The 24522-nt window shown below is 39.9% G+C and overlaps 1 protein-coding gene across 1 annotated transcript in view; it reads left to right on the top strand.

The window, feature by feature from the left end:
- Positions 1 to 24522, top strand: part of LRGUK (leucine rich repeats and guanylate kinase domain containing) — a 123961-nt gene that overhangs the window by 69891 nt on the left and 29548 nt on the right. The window contains exons 15-16 of the mRNA XM_017532523.2: positions 522 to 617; positions 20158 to 20297. Coding sequence (XP_017388012.1) covers positions 522 to 617; positions 20158 to 20297 — 236 coding nt within the window. The remainder of the gene's footprint in view (positions 1 to 521; positions 618 to 20157; positions 20298 to 24522) is intronic.

The following is a 24522-nucleotide window of genomic DNA, read 5'->3' as shown; positions in this document are numbered from 1 at the left end:
TGAGGTCCCAATTTCCCTGTTGGCTGTCTGCCGAGAATTATCCTCAGTTTTTGGAGGTTGCTCTTGGGTCTCATCCACGTGCCCCCACCATCCTCAAGTCAGCACCAGCACATTGAACCCTCCTTGTGCTCTGAGTCTCTGACTTTTTCTGCCAACAGCTGGAGAAAACTCTCCTTTCGTGGGGCTCATGTGATTAGGGTGGGCCTGCCTGGATAATCTCCCTTTTGATTATTCCAAAGTCAATCCATTAATAACCTTAACTACATCTGCAAAAAATGCCTTTTGCTGTATGTCACACAGTCGTGGGCGTGGTATCTCATTCCCTCCACAGGTTCTGCCCACAATTAAAGGGAGGAGATTGATTATACAAGGATGATGTGTCCTTCGGGTCATCTTAGAATTCTGCCTACCATAATATTTATAAAATTAAATGTAGTAAACAACTCGTTTCCACCAATAGTTAAATATCAACTGTATTGAATCCGATCCTGTTGTTTTAAAGTGTACTCTCTTTGCTGCAGATGATCTGGATGTTGCTTACCAAAAACTGAGTCAGCTCATTAGAGAATACCTGGGGTTGACTGAGGAACCTGCCAAGGGTTTGGCTGCAACTGCAGGTACTGTCCTCTCCCCTTTATGCCAGGATTTTTTTTCATGGAAAGGAAAACAAATCTGAGTTGCTATTTGGGTACTCATCACTTGGGCTGAAGCTGCTTCTCTTTTATTCCTGTACTTCTTCTGGGGCAATTGTCCCCAAAACAAGCAGCGTGAGTCAGCCTTCTGGACCTGTAATTCTGCTTATTTCCATGACCATAATGGACCTCCGGGGACTGCCCTTCAGCAACAGGCTGGGCAGTGCCTTGGAGGAGGTAACAGATAAGGGTTAGCCTCATGGTTCAGAACTCAGGAATCCAGGAATTCTAAAGCCTTAGTTAGAATTTTGGTACATGAATTTTGAGATCTATTTAAAAGGCTCCCTTGAATCTACTCCAAAACTGTTAGGGTAGCTACTATAAAAACAAGACAAAAAACAGAAAATAACAGGTGTTGGCAAGGATTTGGAGAAATTGGAACCCTTGCACTGTTGGTGGGAATGTAAAATGGCATTGCTTCTATGGAGAAAAGTATGGAGATTCCTCGAAAAATTAACAATAGAACCGGCCTCTCATCTAGCAATCCCACTTCTGATATACCTCCAAAAGAATTGAAGCCAGGGCCTCAAAAGGAGCGCTGCACACCCATGTTTTTAGCAGCACTACTCACAGTAGCCAAAATGTGGACGCAACCCATAAAACAGAATTCCATTTGATCTTAAAAAAGGAAGGAAATTCTGGCACATGCTACACATGGATGAACCTTGAAGAAACTGTGCTGAATGAAATGAGCCAGTCACAAAAGGACAGCTACTGTATGAGTCCACTTACACAAGGTGTCTAGAGTGGTCAGGTTCATAGAGACAGAAAGTAGAATGGTAGTTGCCAGAGGCTAGGAAGTGGGAGTGGTTTAAGGGGTACAGAGTTGAGAACTGTACCCATTAAACTTTCAGTTTGAGAAGATGAAAAGAGCACTGGAGGCCGGGCACGGTGGCTCATGCCTGTAATCCCAGCACTTTGGGAGGCCGAGGCGGGTGGATCACGAGGTCAAGAGATCAAGACCATCCTGGCCAACATGGTGAAACTCCGTCTCTACTAAAAAATACAATTAGCTGGGCATGGTGGCGCGCACTTGTAGTCCTAGCTACACGGGAGGCTGAGGCAGGAGAATTGCTTGAACCCAGGAGGCGGAGATTGCAGTGAGCCAAGATTGCGCCATTGCACTCCAGCCTGGCAAGACAGCAAGACTCTGTCTCAAAAAAAAAAAGAAAAGAGTTCTGGAGATGGATGGTAATGGTGGTGGCACAGTGTGAATGTACTTCATGCCACTCAACTGTGCGGTTAACAATGGTTAAGGTAGTCAATTTTTTGTTATGTGTATTTTACCTCTATAGTCCATTTTTAAAGTTTCCCTTGATGGACTGAACCCTGTTCACACACTGCATATTGTGAAATGTTAACTCGAGACCCTGGCTGCTTTGCAGGTATGTTCAGCTTTGTGTTTTAGCGGTTGCGACTCTTTGCCTAAATAGGATTTTGTTTACTTGGCTGCATCCTGGCAGACTGAGACAGGGCAGGTCATGATTTCGCCAGAGTTCAAACCAGTGCTGTTTTTAAATTTTGCACACTTCTCCCAGGTCGAAGGCTCCTGGTATTTTGGAATGAGGGCAGTGTGAAACTGGTAAAAATCAACAGATAATGGCTGAGAATTTCCTTCTACATATGTCTTGTAGGAGATGAAGTGACTAGGGTATGACCTGCTGACTGGAATGTTCCTGGAAAAAGTTGACCTGTCTGAAAATAGAAAGGATTGGAGGACTGGGAAGGACTGTGCTCAGTCTACAAAGTGTGGTCTGGGGGACATTAAATTAGAAGTGTGTCAGGTGTATTTATCCAGCCCTGCTCGAAATCTCTGCACTGGGCACCAGTTCTTTAGAAAGCCATATCTATGGAGAAGCGTTGTGTAGTATACCTCATGAGGCTTCTGCAGCTCAGTAGAAGTTTCTCTTGAGGGAACCTGGCTCCCTTTGCCTTAATTCTTCGCTAATCAAGCAACCTTCTGATCTTTAATTTGGTCCCCTTGGTTGGACCTGCCCCTGCTTAGGCTGTACCCTACATTACCCCCCTGCCCTGATCCCTGAGTCAGGCTCGTCTCCATTGTAAATTAATTAATTGGTGTACTGGCTTTTAAATCAGCTTCTTGTGGGTTTGGATAAACAGGAATCAGTCCCCTGAGCCTGACCAGCTCTGAGTAACTGAGAAACGTGTGTTTCTCAATCTGAGGTTGTCTCTGAACAAGACTTTGCCTCAGCAGCCTGTGAGATTCCATCTCTGTATCTTTTCTTATTCTACAACTATCAGGAACACTGGCTATTGGGTGCAGTTGCCATCTGGCAAATTACTAGACCAGATAATGTGTGCAAAGAAAAATAGACTTTCATTTTAACTGGTATAATAAAATTTTATTTATTTGGACTAATGAGGTTAGGCTTGGCTGATTTAATGAAAAGTATGAATTACTGAATTTGTAAGAAGGTGATCACATTCAGATATATTTCATAACTGAAACTGAGCCATCTAATTATTGACTAATAGAATTCTAACTTTAAAAAGTAGATAGGCAGATATGTAATTAATGAACCAAATCACTAGCCTCAATGGCCCTTTGTTTTTCTGACTTGTTTAATATTTTGGAAAACAATGTGTTTTCTGAAGCCAACCACTTTATCTTATCTAGAAAATTAATTTGCTGAGGAAGTTACTTTTTCCATTTATGGGTTTAAGAATAAACTTGCACATAAAGTAACATTGTAGAGGCCAGACATTATTCCAGTGAGTATCTAAAAAGTTCTAATGAACATGGTCCTCACTAATATACTTTTAATGGGGTCTCTAGTGGGACAAGAAGTAGAGTGAACGTTCTTTCTGAGTCTCAGGGCTGTGAAGTATGTGCCAAGGAATAAGGGCCAGATGTTTGCAGGTTCAGTGCAAGAGAGTGGGGCCAACCATAATTACCTTAAAATGAGTGCCAGCACTCCCCAGGAAGGGACCCAGAGCCCTAGAAGAGTCACTGTCATGTACCCAGCTGGTGCTCACCTAGTTCCTCCTGCTCTGAGCTGAGTCACTCTGATTTTAAGTTCTATAATTTAGGTATATGTGTGTAAACACATTACTCACACACATGGGACCTCTAGAAATAAAAAAAAAATAGTTTTAGTATAATGAACTTTTTAAAAAATAATTGAGCTGTCAAAAGGAAGAAATTGAAATTAAAAATATTTATGATTCTATGAAAGACAGCTTTGTCTGAGCAATTAGAAAACTGGACTGGAAATATGAAGCCTTGGTTTTCTATTCTAAACCTAACCAATAACCATTAACTTGAGTCGAGAAATAATTTTGCACTCCCATTTCTTAAAATAAAAACCTATATATAATGTCATGGCACACTATTAGAATCCGGCTGTCCAGATTGGGGTTTTTCCCAATTGGATTAGGCGTCAGTACATTGCTTATGTCCAACAGCATTGTTTCTCTTAAAGTGGTAATCCTGAACCAATGCAAACTGAAAATTATTCCCACATAGCTGAAGTAGTAATACGTAGCTTTATCTTTTGTAATTTTACATTGCTAATTTGTAACTAAGAATACAAACTAAATTTCTACTCTTAACAATGAGAGTGGAACAGAGGGATAAAAGTGAGCCCAAGGTTTATCAGTTCTGAGTACAACATCTATAATCCTGGGCCCAGAAATATAAACCCTCACCAATGGGTGGATTAACTGAATTTTTCACTTAATGCATGTATAAAATAGTAACTTAAGGTATACAGTGATTATAAACCCTTGAAATATTCAGATATACCCCTAATTTAAAATATGTATCAATTTAGGTATAGAATTGTCTTATTTTCCCTATTGTAATGTGGATAACATTGATTTCTAATACATGAAGACTTAAAAAGCACCAGTCAACCAAATGGTTTCTGTAAAATAAGGAAAAAAACTATATTCACAACTCAGCATTAAGGGATGTATTTCCTTCCATTTGTCTCTATACAACCTACTTCTGGGATAGTCAATGCTTCCAGTAAAGCTTTTAGAAAGCTGGACCAATGATCACCCTGAATTCTTGCTATGTAGATCATAAAATGAAATTATATTTGCAAATCATGATTCTGACTAGTGATAGAAAGAAATGATGATGGTTATGAGAAGTCAAACAGAGGAGAACTGAGCAGATTACTAGTCCATAAAGTTTCCCTTTATCTTTAATAAAAGGCTTGGTATTTTCCAAATTATGTCAATTGTTAAATTGTGAAAGTGGGGAACAAATCCTCATATGTCTGATTATAGAAAACCAGGAGAGATTAAAGAGCAAAGGAATCTTTAGCACAGGATTTCACTGTTCTTATATTTTTACATCTTTTAAAATTATGTTTATATTTTGGCAAAAATGCATACCATAACATAAAATTTGGCATTTTAACCATTTTAAGTGTACAAGTCAATGGCACCAATTACATTCACAATGTTGTATGACCATTACCACTACTTATTTCCAAAATTTGTCATTACCGCAAACAGAAACTCTATACCCATTAAACAATAACTCCCCTCAACTCCTGTTAACCTCTAATCTACTTTCTTTTCTCTATGAATTTGCCTATTCTTGATATTTTCATAGTTTTATTTTCTAATCTAACCTTGTTTCTTGTCCTAGCTAGTGTTTCAGTTTGTAACTCTTATAAACTAGGGAGATCCGAATGATGAACAGGACATCCCCTCAGAAACCGCACCAAGAGGGAAGCCTTTCTTTGCCCCTACCTGTCCCTCTGTCTCCCTAGAGAACACCTGGTTTGGTAGGATGCAAAGGCTGCATGTCCGCACTAGGGGCTCAGTGAGAATCCAGCAGTGCGAGCTCATCCTGCGTCAGTGGAGGGGAGCGGGGGCTGGGAACCTGGTTTGCCTCTGGGGATGGATCACTCCGGGGTCACCTCAGAGGTCTGATTTCAGTTTGAGTCTCTGAGTATCAGATCTTCCCCAAAGTGAGCTGAGACTAGCTTCTTCAAGGCTGTTCCAGACTCGTGTGCCTCCTCTGACCGCTCCACATTTCAGAGCTCTGTCCTTAGGACTTGGGTAAGATGATATTTGGGCCCCCAGAATCCATCAAGTGAACAAGTGTTCACTGAACAAGTGCCTGCTGGATGATGGCATCTGTGAGACTGTCCCTGAGATCAGTCACTCTGAGAACTTGCTGTCATGGTGAATGGAGGAAGCAGCTCCTCTCTGCAATACCAGCATTGCTAGTGGCCTCTGAGAGCAATTTTTGAAGGCAAGGTAGATATGGAAGTCCCAGGGGAGTTCTGGGGATGTGAGTGGAGGGATAGCAGCCTGGATGAGGGTCCTCAGGAGCACCTGCTCTGAGCCATGGTGCCTTATGCTTCTGTCAAGCCAATTCTTTCCTTCCTTCTTGCATTCATCACTCATTTCCTCAGTTCCTGTCCCTTGCCCGGTATTGGTGAACAGACATAACTCTTCACAGACCTCACAGCTTATATAAGGAGCTGCCATTAAACAGGCAAACAAACAAATGGGACTTCATCTGGCTTGGATGTCCGTCCTCTAGTTTCTACCATCAAAAGCAGCATTGATCTCTAAGGTGGTAACAATGTAAAATCTCATTCACTTGGAAAATGTCTCACCACCCACAAACCTGGATGTAAATGGTGGCTCTATGAATAAGAACCAAACATAAACCTTTTATGTTTATTCATTGAAGGTTATGTTTTCAGTTGACTAAAATCGTTCTAAGTTCCACTAAATAAGAGAATTATAGACACTTAGTATCTCCAAGGAGAAGGGAAGGTTATGTTCTCCTGTAAGTATAATTTTATTCGTTTCAAGGGCCTATGTACATCTAACAGGGGAAAGATGTTTTTCCCATTAATTTCTAAGCAGTTAGGAACTGCTTAGAAATTAAAAGAAGTTAAAACTTCTGTTTTTAGTTAACTTCTTTTTATATTAAAGCAGGAGCTCCCTCTAGCAAGAAGAATCTCTCTGGGGTACCAGCACACCTGGTTCCATCTCCCAGGCGCTTGGCGAAACTGCAAGCAGATGGCCAGATGACAGAGCATCTCTCTGGAACGCAAATTCATGCCAAGGACCTAGAAAATCAGAGCCTGACTCCTGCCCAGAACCAACAGCTGGCTCAGGGTGGAGAAACCCATCAAAAAGAGCTTTCCCCTGACAGCCGTCTCAATCCTGAGCTTCCTCAACACCTGAGCTCATCAGCCCTGGGGCTTTCTCACCAGGCCCAGGACCTAGCCCTAAACCCAGTGGAAGAGGATGCCCGACAATCAGATATTCCTCCAAAACAAATAGCCACTGAGACCGATGTCCCTGATGTGAAAGCCAGTGAGGTGGGGCAGACTCCGGTCACCCCTGCTCTGGCGCCTCCTGCACAACCTTCCCCTCCCGCCTCTCATGGCCCTCAGCCAGGCCAGGACGAGGAGTCAGGGGATGCCCAGGTAAGCCCCACTGGCCCTCCTCTGTCTGAACCTACACAGGGACCTGGTCCCACTCCCCTCAGCCCTCAGAGAATTCAGGATGAAGAAACTGAGTCAGCCAAACTTCCACCCAGCAGTTCCCACCATGATCTTCCAAAAGATTCTTCCCACCCTGACTCGGTGCAGAAACCTGCTGGAGATTCTCAGCAAGCTCTGAAGGAGGAAACCTCCAAACCGGAAGCCATCCGGGTCAGTACCCCTTACCCAGCATTGCCACATCTCCAAGACTTAGCAACAGATACCAAGCAGGCCCAGGCCAGGGAAGCCCCAAGGACCTTGCTTCCTAGAAGCCGGCTGGCTCCCACACGGCTGCCCCAGCCTCAGATGCTGGCTCCCCTCCAGAGCAGGAGGCCCACCCCCAAACTCCTATCACCCAGCAGGGAAGAGGCTTTAGGAGCAACCTCCAATCAAACCATGACTGCCTCTCCCAGGCCTCCACCAACCCAGGAAGCGGACATAAGTAAACTGCCTCCCATCAGCCCTCTCCACTCAAAACCACCAGCAAATCTGAGCCCCCAGGAAGCCCACAGTCCTCAGCAAGTCCAGGCAGAGAAAGTCAGTGAGGTGAAACTCCCTCTGATCAGTCCCCCCAGCCGTGAACATGCAGCATCCCCAGTCCCACCCAGGAGGAGGCGGCTCAGAAAGTGAGGCTTCCTTGCATTCCTGCTCCTCTCCCAGAGCCACAGCTGCCCCAGAACTCCGGGATTCAGACTGATCCAGGCCTGCAAAGGAAAGGAAAGCTCCCCAAGGAGGTGACTCTCCAGGAGGAGGATTCCAGACATGCGAGCCTCACCCATAACCAGGGGCCCCTGCAGCAGACAGGGGCTAGAGAAAAAAAACTCTCCATCCAGAAAGGGACGGCTAGAGGACTGGCAACCCTGGAAGAGGCACCGTCTGGGAGCCACCAGCCAGCCTCACAGCTAGAACCCCACCGTCAGCCAGGGGCCGCCGTGGTGCCTGACCATCCCAACCCCAGCGCTCCTTTGAACCCGGAGAGCAACCAGAGAAGCAAAGTCCATACACCAGAAATTCCTGAGCCACCCCACGCTGAGCCATCACCTAAAGACCCCTGATTACAAGAAGAGAAAAAATAACAAATTTCAGAAAAAGGGCCCATACCAACCTCCTCACAAATGACCTGGCTCAGAAGGTAGATGTGTCCAGACAAGGGCCGTCTTGGAAGAGAGATTTTTGGAGGATTATCTAAAGAAAATAAAACTCCCATTAGCAGCGATCAGCCAGCTCAGGAGGGCCAGCCCCAACGGGAGACCCCTCCAGGGGGAAAAGGCCCCTGCGGAGTCGCTTCAGGGCAGTTCAGCTCCTATGGAGCATCCAGGGAGAAAGGGACAGGTTCATCGAAAGTGCAGGTCTCGGAGGAGGGAGATTGCTTCACAACCCCCAGAGCAGGACAGCAAGCCCTGCACCCAGCAGCCTGTCAAGACACATCAGCCTATCAGGGGAGATGTCAGGCCAGAGAGAGCTCTGTTCAAAGGGACAATGCACTTGCTTCCAAACAGCAAGCCAAAGAGAAGCGAACCCGAAAACATGGGGCAGTGCCACAGAACCAAAGCCCCCCTTCTCCCCAGAACGAGGTGTTTGCTGAGGAGTAGGGCAGCCAGGAGGGAAGACTGCACACCAGGGCAAGTCAGATCCCCAAGGTTTAAGCCACCCCCGAAGCCACCAGCTCATTAAGGTCTGGGAACCCCGAGGCAGCACCGTTACAGAACAACCAGCGATGGCTGGGTGCTATGAGTCTTCACACTGGCTTCATCCTGACCCCACGGTCAGCATAGGTGGAGGGGCCGTTCAGCACTGTTGAGACTTTGGATTGCTAGAAGGCAGGCAATCTGCACTGCTGTGCCTCTTCCGTTGTTGCCATTGCAGCCTGGAAGAGCAGCCGTCGCAGAGGGATACAGCTCTATCAACTGCTGCCACCGAATTAAGCCATTCTGGAAGGCTGGTGTCAGCAAATAGCCTTTGTGTCCAGACACGAATCCAACCTGAGTTCCAACTCTGGCTGAAGCCAGGCCATATTGCCATTACGTTTTGTTCTCTTCATACGTAAAATTCACTTCTAGACTTCTAGAAAGTCCTCTCACCCCTCTTGCATTATGGAGGAGTTCCAAAGCAAAAAGAACTCTTGAGAAAAAAAGACGTTGTTGTTCCTGGAGGTTCTAAACCTACAGTTAATTTGTGGGAATCTTCTGTAAGAAAGAGAAAGTATTTTGAATGCATGATGCTGTGATCAAATGCTTCAGATTTGTCTTGGCAATATGTTGCCTGAAACTTACTTTTCTTTGAAATGTATTTCAAAATGAATACCTTCCTTCTTTCTCTGAACAGAAATCTCATGTAAATCAGCCCATGCCTTTATTATGTCAAACCACCTGGTTGAATAGATTAAAAGAATTAGTGGGGAGTGAATCAGTTGTTCATTTATCTATTCATACCATCAGGATTCTTTTGCTGGCAAATGATAGGAATCCACTCTAAGCCAGCTTATGCGACTCTATGAGAAGGGAGTAGATTTCATATGACCAAACTATGGGAAGGTCAGGGTTGCAGCAGGTCTCAGAGAGATTGGGGGCTAGTTGTGGAACATAACCAGGACTCTAGTCATCTCCTGGACTCTGGTCTAGGACTCTCACCACTTTTCATCTCTGTTTCTTTCTCCATGTTGGCCTCGTTCTTTGAACTACAAATGACTCTTATCAATTTCTGCACATGGTGGGGAACCTGGCCACCAGCAGCTCTCAAGCCCACATCTCATTTTACCTCTGGAGGCTCCCACTACTGTAAAGGGATTAATTTGAATGGATGTTCATTAATCCTAATCCAGGGAAAGTCTTATTGGCCTAGCTTGGTTTAGGCACTTGTTCTTAAACCAATCTACTCTGGCAGGGACCAGGATTACCTTTAGATATACCTATGGAACCTACTCCTATGTATGGAGACTATACTCCCCCTAAAAAGAGGATAATTGTGACTAAAACAGACAACCTAAGGGGTGACTCTTAACAAGCTACAAGATATCTATTGAGCACTTACTGTGTTTGGTATCTTATGTTTAAAAATATAACTGATGACTAAATGCCTGTGTAAATGTATCTTATCTTACACAAAAGAGATGTGTCCCTGCAACTATGAATTTCAAATGTTATTTCAAGGGCAGTAGAGGAAATTGATATTTTAGAAATCCAGGTATGGAAATCCTCTTGCAAAATGAAGAGCTTATGTAATGCCAGTAACTACTTTCTGATTTATCTGATTTGTCCATAATGAAAATAATACAGTAACTTCAGAAAACATATCTAATAATGTTTTATATACAGTAACTTTAGAAATATTTAGAAAATAATACAGCAACTTTAGAAAACATATCATTTATTTATTTTATTTATTTATTTTTACTGAAAGTTCATTGATCCAACAGGCATTTATTGAGTATGCTCTATGTTCCAGATAGTGATGTTTGCTGGATAAGGTGAGATGATGAGGCTGCTTCAAGAAGCTTTGTCTTTTATCAAAGGAGACAGATTAGAGGGTTCATTATACTAATAACGCCATGTGATTAGGGCAGTTGAAGGCCCTACAGCGTGCTAGGCTATATTTTGCATCCTGCAGACAGGAAAATCCATTTGTTAACTTTTCCAGGCTGTCATAAGAATACCAAGGAAGGACACTGAATTCAGCCTGGGATACAAAAATTTGATCAGGAAACACTTCTAAGAGAAGGTCAGCCTTCAGCTTAGTCTTCACGGTTGCAGAATTAGTCAGCAGACTGATGGCAAAAGGTTTTCTTAGAAGAAGGAACCACATTTGCCTATGCAGAGGCACGCACGGGCATATCATTTTCTAAGGACCTGAATGCCAGGAGAGATTGTAGGTCTATGTCGATCCAAAGTTTGAGATCCAGGAGTAACTTTAGCCTTTTGTGCTACTCCAATGAGCTTGGAAACTTGATCTTCAACAATGGGGAGCTGCTGAATTTGTATCGTAGAGGCCTCTGTCTGGAGGAGGTATGTATAGAGGATGAATTTGAGGAGAGCAATTCAGGAAACAGGAGGAGCGGCTGGAAAGTTACTGCTGTAGTCCAGTAAATAGGGTAAGGCCTGAAATGAGGCCATGGGGACAGGAATTGTCAAATTAGGTAAATATTTAGATTGGATGTTGAGGAGGGCAGATTGTGCAAGAGAGGAAGAAAATTAAGATAATTACTCATTTTCTATGAGCTGGGTGTGGGGCACTTTAGCGTTGACCGTGTCTCATTTAGGTGAAGAATTTTAGAAATTTAAGATTACTTTTAGAAATGTATAATTTTCCTCTTTGAGCACCTGTTTCTGAGGCTCCTGAAGGCACTTGGGGTTCCATTTCCATTAGGGTACAAACGGGAAGTGATAAGCCAAGTTTTTGTGTCACTTCTTTGTGTTTACATTATTGTTTTAGCAGTGCACGTTCCTAATGTCTCAGATTCAGTGGAACTGGACCACATTTTGTTTGTGGTCAGAGGAAAGGAGTGAAAAGAATATCAACAAAAGGTTTTTAGTGCTATTATTGATTTTCTTGGTATAAGGGAAACTTCTGATTTTTACACATAGAATAACAAGGTTTAAAAGTTGCCGTTTTCCAGCTATATTTACAAAGTTTCTATCATTCCCATGTGATGTGTTGCTTAGCAAGGCGATCTTTATAGAAACAAAAAACATGGTGGCTTATAGTTACTACATTAGTAATACCATCTTTATCTCCTTTAAGGAAGACTGGCACCTAATATTCAAATCAATGGAGATAATAGTGCCACTTGGTGTGAAAGCCTTCCTCTAATATTTAAAGAGCTAAATCAGTTATTTCCAAAATGTGAAAAGAGAATCGAATGAAGGACATGAGTGGGAAATTCACAGAAGAGGAAATAAAAATGGCCAGTAGATATGTCAGAAATATTTAATCTCATTATTAGTTAAAACAGGATAGACTTTTTTTTTTTGTACTGAATTGGCAGATGAAAAACAGCTTAATGCCTGTTCTTGGTCAGGATGTGGGTAAATGCACTCTCTATGTCTCAGTAGAGAAAGTGAATTGGCACAGTTTTTCTGGGGCACAGTTTTACAATTTTCTGTCACATTTACAAGATATACAATTTTTTGTATATCTTCAGTCTAGTAATTTGAATCTGAGGATTATCATAAGGTAATCACTTATTTGTAGTGATGTTCATATCAGTGTATTTATGATAAAATCTAGAAATAATCTAGCTATCTAATGGGGTTTCAGAAATAAATTATGGCATAGCCGTATGCTGGAATGTTATGTTGTCATTATAATCATGTTGTAGAAGAATAATTAGAGGAAACTATTGATTTCATAGTAAGTAGAAAGCAGGTTAAGAAGGTAGAATCAGTGTGGCTCCAGTTACTAGCTCTGGGTTATGGATTATGCATAATTTTTATTTTCCTATTTATGCTTTTTAGTATTTTATAAATTTTCTACAATGACCTATGGGTTTATTCAGAAAAAGTTATATAAAATTCAAACATGCATACACACACACACACACACACACACACACACACACACACTTTGAAGAGCTGTCATGCAAAAGCAATAGCCTTACATTCTATTTTGATTTGACATCATGAACTTTCTAAGAGTTAGAGGTGATTTGCAGAGGGACAGACCAGCTTGCTCCAGAAGTTAGATGCTCTGTTATGGGAATCTTACAGAAGGTCTTCTTATGTTGGGGGATTAGTTGAACCGGCTAAAACGTAAGATTCATTTTATGATCTAAGATTCACTTACTGCAACTGACTCCACTTGCTGGTTACGAGGAATCCTGTTTTATTAAATGTAGTGCTTAGTACTAGAAAATTGGATGTACTTAGTACTCCTTAGATATATGGCTTTCAAAGTTTTATTGACCAAGATCCATAATTAGTAGTATACATTTTACAGTATCATGACCCAGTAAACACATACACAGCTAGAAAAAAAATGTGTCAAAAAACACCCTTACTATGGTGATAGATGACGCTGATATTTTCTATGGTGCTGGATTTTAATTTTTAAATTCTGTTTGTGGCCTCCTAAATTGATTTCACAATTTTGTTTGCAACCTGCACTTTGGAAAACCCTGCACTGAGCGCCCTAGAGCTTTGCTTTGATGCTGTCCTTACTTGGAGGCCTGTTACCAGACTGCCCCCCAGCTCTGGTTGCCTTCAGGTGAGGTTGGATGGGTGACATCATTTATGCTGAATTCTTCTCTAGGACAAGGATCTGGTGTTTTGGCAGTTACGTTCTCTGTCAGCGTTGGGGCTTGGGATAAGATATATCCAAAATTCATATGTTTTATGTAAAGCTTTTTTTAAAAAGGCACTTCAGAACAATCTTGATCAGCTTACTTCCTTGCCTTTTGCTCCATGACAAGCCTGAAAATCATCTTATTACCATAAAAGATCCAAGTTCCACTTATGATAATTGCACTATTTATATAGTACGTAGCACAGTATGTCTGTAAATGAATTTAATTGCATAGTCCAATTTGAAAGACACAATTCTAGAAATCACTTTTCTGTATTGACCAGCCATTCAGAGAAGAAGATAAGAAGGGCCTAACCATTTCTTTGTGTTGATGACAGATAAATGGTGTTAGAAGATCAAACCTCTAATCTTAAAACTGATTATGAGAGTGCAATCATGATTTGCAAAAGCTGAAGACCTTTTATTACAGATTGTAACCTTAGAAATTCATGATTGCAAATAACACTAAAATTCAAACTAATCCTTAAAAATTCCAGTTGCATTACAACCTAGCCATGTGACCTTGGGCAAGTTACAGAGTTCTCATGTATAAAATGGAGGTAATAATAGTTCCTGCCTCAGTATTTTTGTGGGGATTAAATGAGTTAATATACTGAAAACCACCCAGAACAATATCTAGTAGAGTAAGTGCTTCTATGAGTGTTTGTTCATATTAATATTAAAACAGCAAAAAATGTTTGCATTTTCCCATTCATTGAAAGAGGGTGACACTGCTCAAACTGGGGGGCAATAGTTGGTAAATGCGATAGTCTTTGTGAAAATCCTTTTTTAAAATTTGACAACCTTGATTTAATTAAGGAACTTAGAATAATATTGGAAAGAAATTGTAGTTTAGCAAAATGTTACAGAGATCAAGAGGTTCTTCAATGGTCATTCACAGGGAGCAGGGCAGTTTGGAGAAGTGAGTATGGAAATGTCAACTCTGATATTATTATGAATTTCCATGTGATACACCCATAAAAGACCTGTAGTAACACCTGGCACATAGTACATGCTCAATAAATGCTGTCTATTTTTTTTTACTGTTATTTCATTATTGATAAAATCAAGATCATTTATATACTGGATTTCAGATTGGTTAGATAGTAAATGCTGTCAGGTGACTTGTCCAGATAGTGGGTATTTTATTTTCTCTCTGTGGATCAGTTTAGACAAACACCACCTTCTACAATTACCAGATCTATACACCCTCCATGTCCTAAGATAGAAAAGCAAAGTGAAGAAAGACAGAGAATGTTTTTGCTGGAGAAAGTGACCAATGAGGCAACATCTTTGAAAAAGTTATTCTTGAAGGATAAGCCCTTAGCAAGCAAAGATCATGCTTAGGGTGTGCGATTGGGTGGACATCCCAGTGGAAATACAGTTATTCAAACATGTTAGTTGAAGGAAAGGCAGCTTTTAATATGTATTGAAGCTTCCTGATGATGTATATCCTGTTTCTTGCCAATCATTGCCGCCCTTTTCCTTTTTTCTTTCCCAAATTCTTCTATGTAATACAGATCACATTTAGCAAATTTTCACTTTCGTAATTTACCTGTTCTATGTGTTTTATCTTCTTTAAAGTGTCAACTAACTACTTGGTTATATACTCATCCATTTTTTGGGGGAGGCTTCTGGGCATTATTGCTCTATGTTTTAATTGGAACATTCTTGATGTAAGGCTCAAATATTGACCCATCGGTTCACACTGAAGACATTGTGACATCGGTTCCACTGAAGACATTACCGCATATGAAGTTTACTGGAAAGGGAAATTTTTGTACTTTATTTGTTCTTGTGAATGTACATGTACATGTTTTCCTTTTTCCTGATGTAGAAATTGTTTCTGTTTAAATAACTAATTATTCCTTTGATTAGGCACTCAAGAATATAGCACTTTATCGTTAGTATATTTCAGTAAATGTATTCACTTTACCATATATATATAGCATGACTATTTATAACATCATTACTGTATCTCCTTGGACTGATGTGATAGCTTTCTACTCTAAAAGCTTATTTTGCTATGGAAAATTATCATGGATACTATGTGAAATTATTATTTTTCTAGTTGATGTTATTCTTTTCTTAGAAGCACAGATAGACACGACTTTTAAGATGTAATTCTGTCCTGGAAAAATAGCTTCTTTTAACTCCTTTAGTTTTGTGATAGCACTTCCTAATGAACTAAACTTTTTTCTTAATTTTCCACTGTAAATTATCTATCATATTAAAAATATTTAAAACTTGATAGCAAATTGTTGTGTTTTCTTTTAAGCTCTTTTTGTGATTACATATTTCCATATAATGAATTTTATACAGATTTTACAAGTATTTACATCATACATATATATGCATTTGATCATTGTAAGTATGAATTATTCTTGTTAGTTTTTCTTTTTTAAAAAAACCCTCACTACATTATTTTTTGTTTGTTTGTATGTGTGTGGTTTTTTAGACTGAGTCTATACATTTAATCATTGTAGGTATGTATGAATTATTCTTGTTACTTTTTCCTTTAAAACAAAAAAGGCCCTCACTATATGGTGTGTGTGTGTGTGTGTGTGTGTGTGTTTTAGACAGAGTCTTTTTTTTTTTTTTTTAGACGAAGTCTCACTCTGTTGCCCAGGCTGGAATGCAGCGGCACAATCTCGGCTCACTGCAACCTCCGCCTCCCGCTTCTAAGCAATTCTCCTGCTTCAGCCTCCCGAGTAGCTGCGAATACAAGTGCCCACCACCACGCCTGGCTAGTTTTCTGTCTTTTTAGTAGAGACGGGGTTTCACCAGGTTAGCCAAGACGGTCTCGATCTGCTGACCTCGTGATCCACCTGCTTTGGCCTCCTAAAGTGCTGGGATTACAGGCGTGAGCCACCGTACCTGGTCCTAGATAGAGTCTTACTCTGTTGCCCAGTGGAGTCTCGAGTGTGGTGGTGGAATCTCAGCTCACTGCAACCTCCACCTCTCAGATTCATGTGATTCTCCTGCCTCATCCTCCCCACTAGCTGGGATTACAGGTGCATGCTACCACACTTGGCTAATTTTTATATTTTTAGTAGAGACGGGGTTTTACCAATGTTGGCCAGACTGATCGTGAACTCTTGACCTCAGGTGATCCACCTGCCTCAGCCTCCCAAAGTGCTGTGATTACAAAGCTCCATTTGAGTGCGGGGAGAAAATAAGTGATTTTGAAGTCATTTGTGAATCTGAGGACTTTTGTTTTAAAATTAAAGCCTGTTTCCAACTCATCCATTTCTAAATGCTTTCAAAGAGAGATCAACTCCAGTGTTGATACATTTTTTTGCAAGATTTTATTTAAATGTTAAAAGCTCATATTGAAAAGTAATCAGTTATATTTTTGGACAGGAGAATGACTAAATTGCTTTGCTATATAAGAAATCTTACAAATGTAGAAACACTTGTCATTAAAATAGAGACTGTGTTTTTCAAAATATTTAAAATCTGACCCCCAGATGGTAAGTTCATCACTAGTTATTGACCTGGCTATGTGCCTGTGATCAACTTCTTTTAGTTTTTCCTTTCCTTTATTCAGTAAATGGCCCTATTTAGTCTGTGTGATGATATAATGTTAAATATACATATAAATCTTTTATTCTTAGGTATGTGGCCTCTACTGCTTTTGTTATTTAGGTTGGATTTTATGCTTATTCTTTTAAAATGTTTTATACAAATATTATTTTAATTTGTTTGACTTCAAATTAGTATATCTATATAAAATATCTAAGCCATTTAGAATTAATTTGAAATGTAGTTCCAGTTGTTCCAGATACTTCATTTATATTTTCCTGCATTTGTGATGATACCAATCCATAAAAGAACTTTAAAAATCTGCCTTGGAACATTAAATTCATTTATGCTTCATTGCAGGTATTTAAATAAATTTAACTAACCTATATACTGAAGAACTTCCTTCTTTTTGTGGACTGTAAAGTAGTTTATATATATTTAAAGTGCTGCCTCAAGGTTGACTTTAATTTAGATAGTTTGAATAAAATCACATTAAGAAAATTTGTTACATGGTGTTATAACATTGGTAATTATGGCTTTTTTCTTAAATTGGGAAATAAGCTCTTTTGTTTGTTGATATATTAAGACATTAGACAATATATTAAGAACTGTATGAAACTCTTTAGTATTACAATGTAGTTTAATAGTAATCTAAACACATTATCTTTACCCAGAATGTTTTGTTGCTGAGAAATCATTAAGACATTACATTATTGGAATTATAGCTGCATTGTGTCATCAGATTGAAATTGACTCGTTTATACCGTAGTACAGACAGCTTATGTCTTAGAGAACTGGAAAAAGGAATCCATACACAAAAATTATATTTTGAATAAACTTTTATATACTATATAAGATCTTCTTTATAGAAATTATTTCAGTGAATATAGCTTTTATTTCTTTAAATTTTATCTTATTTATATGGTTCCAGTTCATCTGTTCTTTTTCCTAATGCTCTGTGCTTAGAGTGACATCAACAGGACAAGGTTTTTTTTTTTTTTCCAAAAGATAATTTAGCACAGGATGCACCTCCTCTCTCTCCTCTCTCTCTCTCTCCCCGTCTCTCTGTTTCTGCCTCAGCTATGCTGAATTCTTTACCATGATGCAGTTATATTAAGGATACATCTATGTTCTTACACCAGCCAATTTTTCTGTCTGATATAGTTTCCTCCCAGATGTTTGAATACTGTTCTTCTTTATGCCTTTTCATATGTGTTTAGGTGTCACCACCTTAGAGAGGACTTCCTCTGACCACCATGCCATCTCTCATGCTGTCCCCTCATCTGGCTTCCTCTTTCTTCGTCACTCTTGTCCATTACCTGACATTATCTAATGTGTTATTTATCTGCCTCCAATATTGGAATGTAATCCCCACAGGTCAAGAACTTTTTATTTACTGCTGTATCCCCAGCATCTAGAGCACCAGCCGGCACATAGCAGATACTCAATAAATATGGGTCAAGTGCCTTTTTTTTTTAATCACAGAGATTCAACAGAGAATGTTTCTTTGTACAGTTGTCTCACTGTATCACTCTGGTTAAACATAGTTTCTTTAATGTTCCTTTCTAGATTGTTCTGTTACCTGGAATTCTTTGAATATAGTCCTTGCACATTTGTTGCATCTGTTGAATCTCCCTCTCTTAAGACGGGGGCTGGGTGGAACTTTAGATTTCCTTACCATGATTCAATACTTTTACTTGTCTGCGACAACTTTTACCTTGTTTTATTGGTTTGGGATTGCCACAAAATTTGGGGGAGTTCAAGTTGAGATTCCAAACCAAAGTAGAGTCTGATTTCCCACAGGTGTTTCTATCGTCTGGTTAGATGAGAATCTGTGCCCAGGCAAAGTCCCTAGGTCTGTGGACTGACATTTCCAGATACCCCTTTTCCAACTTGTCACCTATCAAACAGTCCAGATCTTTTTTTTTTTTTTTCTTTTGTCATTGTTTTGTCAGGGTCTCACTTTGCCACCCAGGCTGGAGTGCAGTGGCAGAATCATGACTCACTGCAGCCTCTACCTCCTGGGCTCAAGTGATCCTCCCACCTTAGCCTCCCAAGTAGCTGGGATTATAGGCACACACCACCACACCAGGCTAATTTTTTGTATTTTTTGTAGAGATGGGGTTTCACCATATTGGCCAGGCTGGTTTCAAACTCCTGGGCTCAAGCTTTCCGCTAGCCTTGGCCTCCCAAAGTGCTGAGATTACAGGTGTGAGCCATTGCACCTGGCCAAGTCCAGGTTTTGTATGCCAAGCATGCAAGCACTGTGGCTTCCCTTCTCAGACCACGTGTTCAAACCTCTGTCCCTGACGCCCTCTGACCTCTTAGCATCAATTCCCACTCCTCTGAATTTCAGTCTTCGCTGCACTTGTACCACCTAGAACGTTTTCTTTCTTGGTTTCTGCCTTATTATGTATTAAAAACAAAACAAATTTCTGTTATACATTAGTATTTTCTTTCATCTTCGGGTGGGGGTAGCTTTCCACTTCTGCTCAGTCCATCATATTGACTGACGATACATGTGAATATCATTTATTTTAGCATTTTAAAAGCAATAGTGAAAGTGTTGATGCTCCCATATGGCCAAAGCTATTTACTCCTAGGCCCTCTGTGAATGAGCAGTAATAAAAATGTATATGTAAATTTTTACATAAATAAGAATAAAAATTTATTCTTATATTCTAGGTCTCTGAACATTCTGACATCTTAAAGAAAAATATTAGATGTTATTTATGAATAAATTCTGTTAAACAGTGGCCTCATCATCCATTCCATTCTCTTTCAAAGCCTCTTAGCATTGCGTAGTTTATTTTCCTTTTGGCCTTTTGGAATTTCATCAAATGAAAATTCATAATAAGAGTAACTTTTCAATTAAGTATCTAGAAGCCACTGTTTTTGAAATGTTTTACTTCTTTTGATTATATTTAAAATAAACCTGAATTGATTGAGTATTGCGTATATTCAGAGGATATGTCTATTATGTGTGATAGGCTGACTTTATTATTGTGAGTTATTTTATTCTAAGATATATTTTTATTTTCAAGTTGAAATGCACAAACTTTAAGCATCCAATTGTTATGTTTGGGGAAATAAAACTATAAAACATTTCTATCACTTCAGAAATTTCCCTTATATTATGCCTTTTATTTTAAACTTTATTTTGTTTTTTCTACCAGATGTTAAAACATCCCACCTGAAATCTGAAGTGCATCCTACAAAGTATATTTCTTCAAATATGGCTGATTTCCTGCATTCTACAGACAGAAACTACCTTGTTAAATTATGGGCGAAACTTTCAGCCAAAAAAACACCAGCGGTAAGGGAGGGATAGAAGGGGTGAAGCAGCAACTGAGCTTTATACGACGTCAGACAAAGAGGAGATTTAATATTTTGAGACAATAAGTTTTCTCCACATGATTCTCTCACTAATGTCAGCTGAAGACAGGACTTTGCCTCTTTGTATACATCCCTAAGAATAGACACTGGTTCTAAAAGTAGAATATTCAATATCAAATTTTGTGAGTACCTTTCTACCAGACTTCCAGTGAAAATTCTGACATTCAAATCTTCTATTTAGTAAGAACAGAAAAGCACTACAAGAAATGCAGTGAAAGATGTATTTCAAGGGAAAACTTGCTTTGTTGCCGGGATATAATTTTGAGTATTCTTGGGCTTAGCCTGAAAAGCGATTCCACTCAAAGAGTCCATGTTTACAACTTAGCACTACTTAAACCAGTCACATCACTTAGTCCCAACTTAAGTCTCTGAAAGCTTTGAGAAAGCAGCATGCACAGGAGTATTGAATGCAAAATTGGCACTGCATTCAGATTAGGCTGTACTTGTTTTCCATCTGTAATCATTTTTACATGATGATCTGGGAATATAAAGAGACTTAGTTGCAATTGCAATTTGCCGCAGAAGCGACAGAACTTTTTGTTTCGGTTATTAATTCCTTGTTTGTGTTTCCTGGAGGATACGCTGTTCTTTTTTTTTCTTTTTTCTTTCTTTTTGCCATGGAGTTTCGCTCTTGTTGCCCAGGCTGGAGTGCAAAGGTATGATCTTGGCTCACCACAACCTCCACCTCCCGGGTTCAAGTGATTCTCCTGCCTCAGCCTCCCAAGTAGCTAAGATTACAGGCATGTGCCACCACACCCAGTTAATTTTGTATTTTAGCAGAGAGGGGGTTTCTCCATTTTGGTCAGGCTAGTCTTGAACTCCCAAATTCAGGTGATCCACCTGCTTTGGCCTTCCAAAGTGCTGGGATTACAGGTGTGAGCCACCATGCCTGGCCAAGGCTAGCCTGTTTGAAACAAATAGTTACATCAAGTCAGAACCATAGGCAGTGGTCAAAAGAATCAGACTGATTACTGCAGGCAAAAAGTCTCAGGCTGTGCTGTATACAGATATAGTAGGAAAAGATAGAGTGTCACGAACTTTTACATGCTGGATCACTCTTTGCCTGCGGTGCCCCTCCCTGAAAAACTGAGTAGCCCCCATAATCCACAGCATCTGGTACCCAGTGTAGAACATGTATTGTGTCCAGTGTCAGCACTGGCGTTTACCGAGCCATGATGGTAGTAATTTGCAGAGCCCTGAGGTTCTGGTGCCTTTGCCTCTCAGTGCTAGCAGTTTAGGTGGAAATACAAATGTAACAAGGTAGTTTCATAGAAAAGCAAACCAAACTGCCACAGAACTAACAGATTCACTCTTAAGAAACTACAGCAAATGTAATACTGAATCGCTCTTGTCACAAATATGGGTGAATTCACCTAAGATGATGCTTCGTGCCTCATTTTTCTTTTAAAGATTATGAATTCAGTGCTCTTGGGATCTGCAAGTATTTATCACATTTTGGGACATCTCACAGGTTGTTAACCTTTTGCACAGCTGGTATAATGCTGCAAAACAAGCAACGTACCTTTTCAAGATCATCACGGCAGAAGATTCAGTGAGATATGATGATGTATGTTAGAGAACATACATTGCCTTCGTGCAGCATTTGTAATTTAAAAAGGGCTTTTGCATAGGTTATCTCATGTACCCCTCACTGCAACCCTAAGGAGAAGATGTTGTTTTTCTCATCTTACCTGCCTAAGGTAAATTGCCATGTCTTTTCAGAACTGTTCAGTGTATGGAAGGAAGTAATTGCAGCTGCCTCTGTCAAAAACCTTTATCTTAAATTGTCCAAAAGAAAAAAGGCATTTTTTTTTGGTGCTTTTTGGTGTTTTAACTGTATATTTAATGTGTTAGTATTTTCTTTTGGAAACTATTAAGAGGGCTTTGACAGTGATGGACAAAGTAGAAATTCCCATCTCATGTGTGTGTGTGTGTGTGTGTGTGTGTGTATTTTTCTGGTTCTGTTTCTCTGAAGCACCATTCCCACTTATGTCAAAGATTACATTCTTTCTCTCCTGCTCAAACCCACCTCAAAACTCACTGTGTACACGAGGCCTTTTCCATACCACCTCTGTAACCTAATATTCTCTTCTTCCCTGGCCATAGCATGCAATGACATGTGTGTGAGCTGTGATTACAAAATAATGAGGCTGGTGTTATGTGTGTCTTAAGGAAACTAGTCTTATTTCTTGGTAGTCACAAAGGGCACATGTCATAACTAGTTGGGTAAGTACATGTTTATGTGTGTATTTGGTCTATGTTTGTTTCTATTTCCATTTAATTATTGACTTCTTGACCCAAGAGGAAAAATGCTCTAACTTTGAATCATGTGATAGCCTTGCCAACTACTGGGTGATTTTACAAAAGCCACTGATCTGCTATGAGATGTCATTTCCTCTTCTGTAAAGTATATACAGAGAAATAATAATACCTACCTTACAATGTCATTGTATCAAATGCATAGGAAACTTCTTTGTCAGTGATTGACTGTAGAACTAATGTTGTTGCTATTACGGTGGTGGTAGGCGGGGAGTGAGGAAGGGCTCAGGCCCTCGCTGTACTTTATGTTCAAGAACAGCAGCTCTCCTTTGGGGATCATCAGCATCCCTGTATCACCAAGAACTTTCAGATATCCGAAAAGTGATTTACTGGACTTCTGCTTCCACTAAAGGCAGACCTGGTAATTTGGATTAACCTTCCTGCTGAAAACAACTAGAAAACCTGGATTTAAAATTGTCTACTTGAAGGCATCAGATAATTAACAGAAAAGAGAAGGCTTATCTGGCCAGGAATTAGGGGAGGGTGACCCTGAGAGGTGAACCTGGTAGCAGGGGCCACTTACTCCTGTGGCCCTTTGCCAATTGAGGTAGACATGGCTGAGGGCTGAATTGACACTTTTGAGAGTCCTGTGGAACTAAGACAATACCATCAAAGTGTGAGGTCCATCAAGGAGGTAAACTTTGTGTTTCATGCTTTCTTTAGGTTGGTAACTGAAGGGCTAAAAACCTTGGAGTAAAGGTGAACAAAAAGTACTCAGGGCTTCATAGAAGCCGCATTTAAAGTAATCTCATCCCTGAAATTATATTCAGAAAATCCCAGATGTCCCATGGCAGAAAAAATATATATAAATAATGTTGTAAATACAATGTCTAATGCATAATGAAAAATAACTAGGCACATAAGGACATGGGAAAACATGAACTAAAAATAACAGAATCCCCAGATGATAGAAACAGGCCTACAGAGCCTCCAGATTTTGGCAGTATTGAATACACATTTTGAAACCTCCAAGTGTTGATGTTATTAAGCCAAGACTTTAATGTGACTGCATTTATAATGTCTAAGATATAAGACAAAATTGTAAATTTCAGCAAAAGTGGAGACAATAAAAAATAACTAAGTGGAAATAATAAAAACCTGGGGGAAAAACAGTAACTGATATTGATACCCCATTAGACATAGCTAAAGAGAGAACTGATAGACTGAAAAGTTGATTAAAAAAATAAATCTTAGAAACATAACAAGATGGGAAATACAGTGGAAGAGTGAGTAAAAGACATAAAGCAAGCATGAGAAGTTCTAACATGTGTTATTGAATCCTAAAAGGAGAGAAGAAATGGAACAGAAACAAGATTTAGAAGTAATGGTTGAAACTTTATGGTCCTGATAAAAGTCATCAAGCCATGGATTAATGATAAAAGTCATCAAGCCATAGATTAAAGAAATCTTAAAAACCCAACTTAGACATATATTTGTTTTGAAATCATATTGTCCTAAAATTAAAAACAAAGGAAAACATCTAAAGAGCAGTCATGAGGGATAAGATTATTTTTAAAAAAGTAATAACAATTAGGTTGACAGCTGACTTCCAAAAGAAATCACGAAAGCAAGAAGACAGAGAATATCTTTAAAGTGATAAATTATTAACAACCTAAAATTTCGTACCCAGTGAAGATATCCTTAAAAAAATCAAGGTGACCCCGTCTCTACTAAAACTACAAAAAATTAGCTGGGCATGGTGGTGCGTGCCTGTAGTCCCAGCTACTCAGGAGGCTGAGGCAGGAGAATTGCCTGAACCCAGGAGGCGGAGGTTGCGGTGAGCCGAGATCGCGCCATTGCACTCCAGCCTGGGTAACAAGAGCAAA

This window comes from Cebus imitator, unplaced genomic scaffold (assembly GCF_001604975.1).
Source record: "Cebus imitator isolate Cc_AM_T3 unplaced genomic scaffold, Cebus_imitator-1.0 Scaffold77, whole genome shotgun sequence".
In the NCBI taxonomy this organism is placed as follows: domain Eukaryota; kingdom Metazoa; phylum Chordata; class Mammalia; order Primates; family Cebidae; genus Cebus; species Cebus imitator.
Note: the sequence above shows the minus strand (reverse complement) of the source record. Positions and strands in the feature narration are given on the sequence as shown.